Source organism: Montipora foliosa, chromosome 8 (assembly GCF_036669935.1).
Source record: "Montipora foliosa isolate CH-2021 chromosome 8, ASM3666993v2, whole genome shotgun sequence".
NCBI classification, from domain to species: domain Eukaryota; kingdom Metazoa; phylum Cnidaria; class Anthozoa; order Scleractinia; family Acroporidae; genus Montipora; species Montipora foliosa.
This window is the reverse complement of record NC_090876.1, coordinates 46,449,396-46,451,895: the sequence shown is the minus strand read 5'-3', so window position 1 is coordinate 46,451,895 and position 2,500 is coordinate 46,449,396. Positions and strand designations below refer to the sequence as shown.

The 2,500-nt window shown below is 41.8% G+C and overlaps 1 protein-coding gene across 1 annotated transcript in view; it reads left to right on the top strand.

The window, feature by feature from the left end:
* Nucleotides 1-796: 796 nt before the first annotated feature.
* The window catches only part of LOC137967761 (uncharacterized), an 11,480-nt gene continuing 9,776 nt past the window's right edge, over nucleotides 797-2,500 (top strand). The window contains exons 1-2 of the mRNA XM_068814330.1: nucleotides 797-900; nucleotides 2,422-2,500. The exon at nucleotides 2,422-2,500 is cut by the window's right edge and continues 15 nt beyond it. Of these exons, the coding sequence (XP_068670431.1) occupies nucleotides 839-900; nucleotides 2,422-2,500 (141 nt within the window). The 5' untranslated portion in view covers nucleotides 797-838. The remainder of the gene's footprint in view (nucleotides 901-2,421) is intronic.

Below are 2,500 nucleotides of genomic sequence, written 5' to 3'. Positions count from 1 at the left end.
ACTACTTGACAGACGCATGAAAAACTGGCGTCAATTTGTTAAATGGATACGTCATTATGAGACCGATTAGTGCGCAGGCGCACACCCAACAATGTTGAAAGAGGAGGGCAAATGGCTTCATCTTCACTCAACATTCGCGAAAACAAAAGAAATTTTGTTGAAGAAAAGTTTAAACATTTCTAAACTCATTTAACATCGATTCAACTTTGATTCAACATGTTTCAACACGGTTAAAGCCGCTTTCCCGGGCTTTTGTGCCGGGTCCAGCTTCTGGTGAATTGTTACCATTCGGATACCAAGTGATTAAAGTAACTGGTTACAGTGATATGTGGGGGGAGTACAGAGTCTTTTAGGTGTGCAAGGTAAACATAACATAGTTATATAGGTGCTTGCGAGGTGATTGAGATCTTTTCTGAGATGTTTTCGGCTTTCAATGAGTAACGTGTGTGACAAGCTGCAATACGAATTTAGCGCATTTTCTCCGCAAATCACCACCATCGTCTGAGCTGTTTTCCCTCTGATTTTAGAGGACCTTGGTGTAGAGCTATTATCTCCGAGCTTTTTCCCTCCCAATTCCGTAAAAGACAGACCACAAAACCGGGAACTTCATGCCCTACTGTTTGCGAATGGTGTGTGGGTCCTCTTACGTTCCACCGAATTATGAACATTGAAGGGTTGTCACACAGGGCCACAGTACGGTTTATCGGACCCCTCAAGTAGACCACAAAAAAAGGCGAGAACGCGGCGTTGGGTAATTTTTATATGACATTTAGCTACTTCCCTCTGATTTTCATGGTTTCAGATAGAAAGCCTGGAACCAGGGAATATTCCCGTCAAGATGGATGTCGTTGGCTGTTCCCTCAATTTGCAAATGATGAAAGACCAAGCACCGATTCTCCGGTGAGGTTCTCATTTGCCTACCTAAAGTGCCACGTTTTTGTCATTCTTCGTTCTTATTTCAAAGAGGACACCTGATTGGTTAGTTAGTGGGAACAACAGGTCAACATAACCATCGCAACGTGAGCTCAATCTAAAAATAAGTTTCAAGAGATTGCCTTAGGGCCCAGGGATTTGCTCTCTCTCCTCATATTCTCTTGCTGCAACGTATTGCTTTGTGACATTCCCTTTTCCGATGACCTCGTCCTTTCTTAAACTCCGTATTGAATTGTTTTGATATGGGCGTATGATGTACCACAGGAGCCCCTCAAATGGAACCTCTAATCTACACTTATTCCTTGAGTCAAGCCTTTCCCGAGTATATTTGTTTTGAGAACGCCGGGCTTTTTTCCGCGAAAAGTGTGGCATTTCCACGGCGAAACGTGGAAACAAATTCCAGCGGGATGCATTTTTGGGGGTGGGTTATATGACGTAAAACAACAGCACTATCATAGCTCTGTTTTGATTGGGCTTTCAACCTGGAAACCCCACGAGAGGCGTTCTATTAATAACTCCACTCGACAAAGGGTTGAATCCGAGGCCCAGTATGAAAGATAGAGGCTCAATTTATGGGCCCCCTCTGTACCCTCCTTATCTAAAAAAAGAAAGAAAGAAAGAAAGAGAAAAAGTTTCGCTTTTCGCACTTAACACCATCCAAACAATTTTGTGTTTTTCCGTGAAATAAGACCTTTTCACCTTACTTGTGTGCATCATTCAGCAAGAAAACAGCATTTTAAAGCTTTTCTTGAAGTATGCAAAAGGAATAACAATTTTAGATCTGAGAATGGTGTATTTTCCCAAAATATCGAACAAAATGTTTTGGCTAAAAATTGAAGTTACACTAGAAAGGACCTTCTTAACAATGTCCAAAACACTAGTAACCCACTGCAGAGCACAGTTACGCCCTTTCCGAGATAAAATAGAAAATGCTAGATGGCATGCTTTTTATTGCATCTCTTCAATAAGTCACTTTAAATGCTAAATTCTTGCAGAGTTGTTGAAAAACATCATTCACTTTTTTCTAAATCGAATAAAATTAACTGCAACATATTGAAATATGGTAGCTGCAAAGAAATTACCCACTACTCCACTAAAATTACCTGAAAAGGACACATGCAGCAGAAATTCTGCAGCCCCTGTCAAGCACACATGCCTCACAAATTCTGCGGCCCCTGTCAAGCTCACATGCCGCAGAAATTCTGCGGTCCCTGTAAAGAACACATGCCGTAGAAATTCTGCGGTCCCTGGCAGAGGGGGAAGAATAGGTTCGCGGATCGGCGGATTTGGCTAAAAAAACAACTCGGATTATATTTCGGATTTTGAGAAAACATTTTGCGGATTGGCGGATTTTGAATTATGAACATTGAAGGGTTGTCAGTACGGTTTACCGGACCCCTCAAGTAGACCACAAAAAAAGGCGAGAACGCGGCGTTGGGTAATTTTATATGAAATTTAGCTACTTTCCTCTGATTTTCATGGTTTCAGAAAGCCTGGAACCAGTGAATATTCCCGTCAAGATGGATGTCGTTGGCTGTTCCCTCAATTTGCAAATGATGAAAGACCA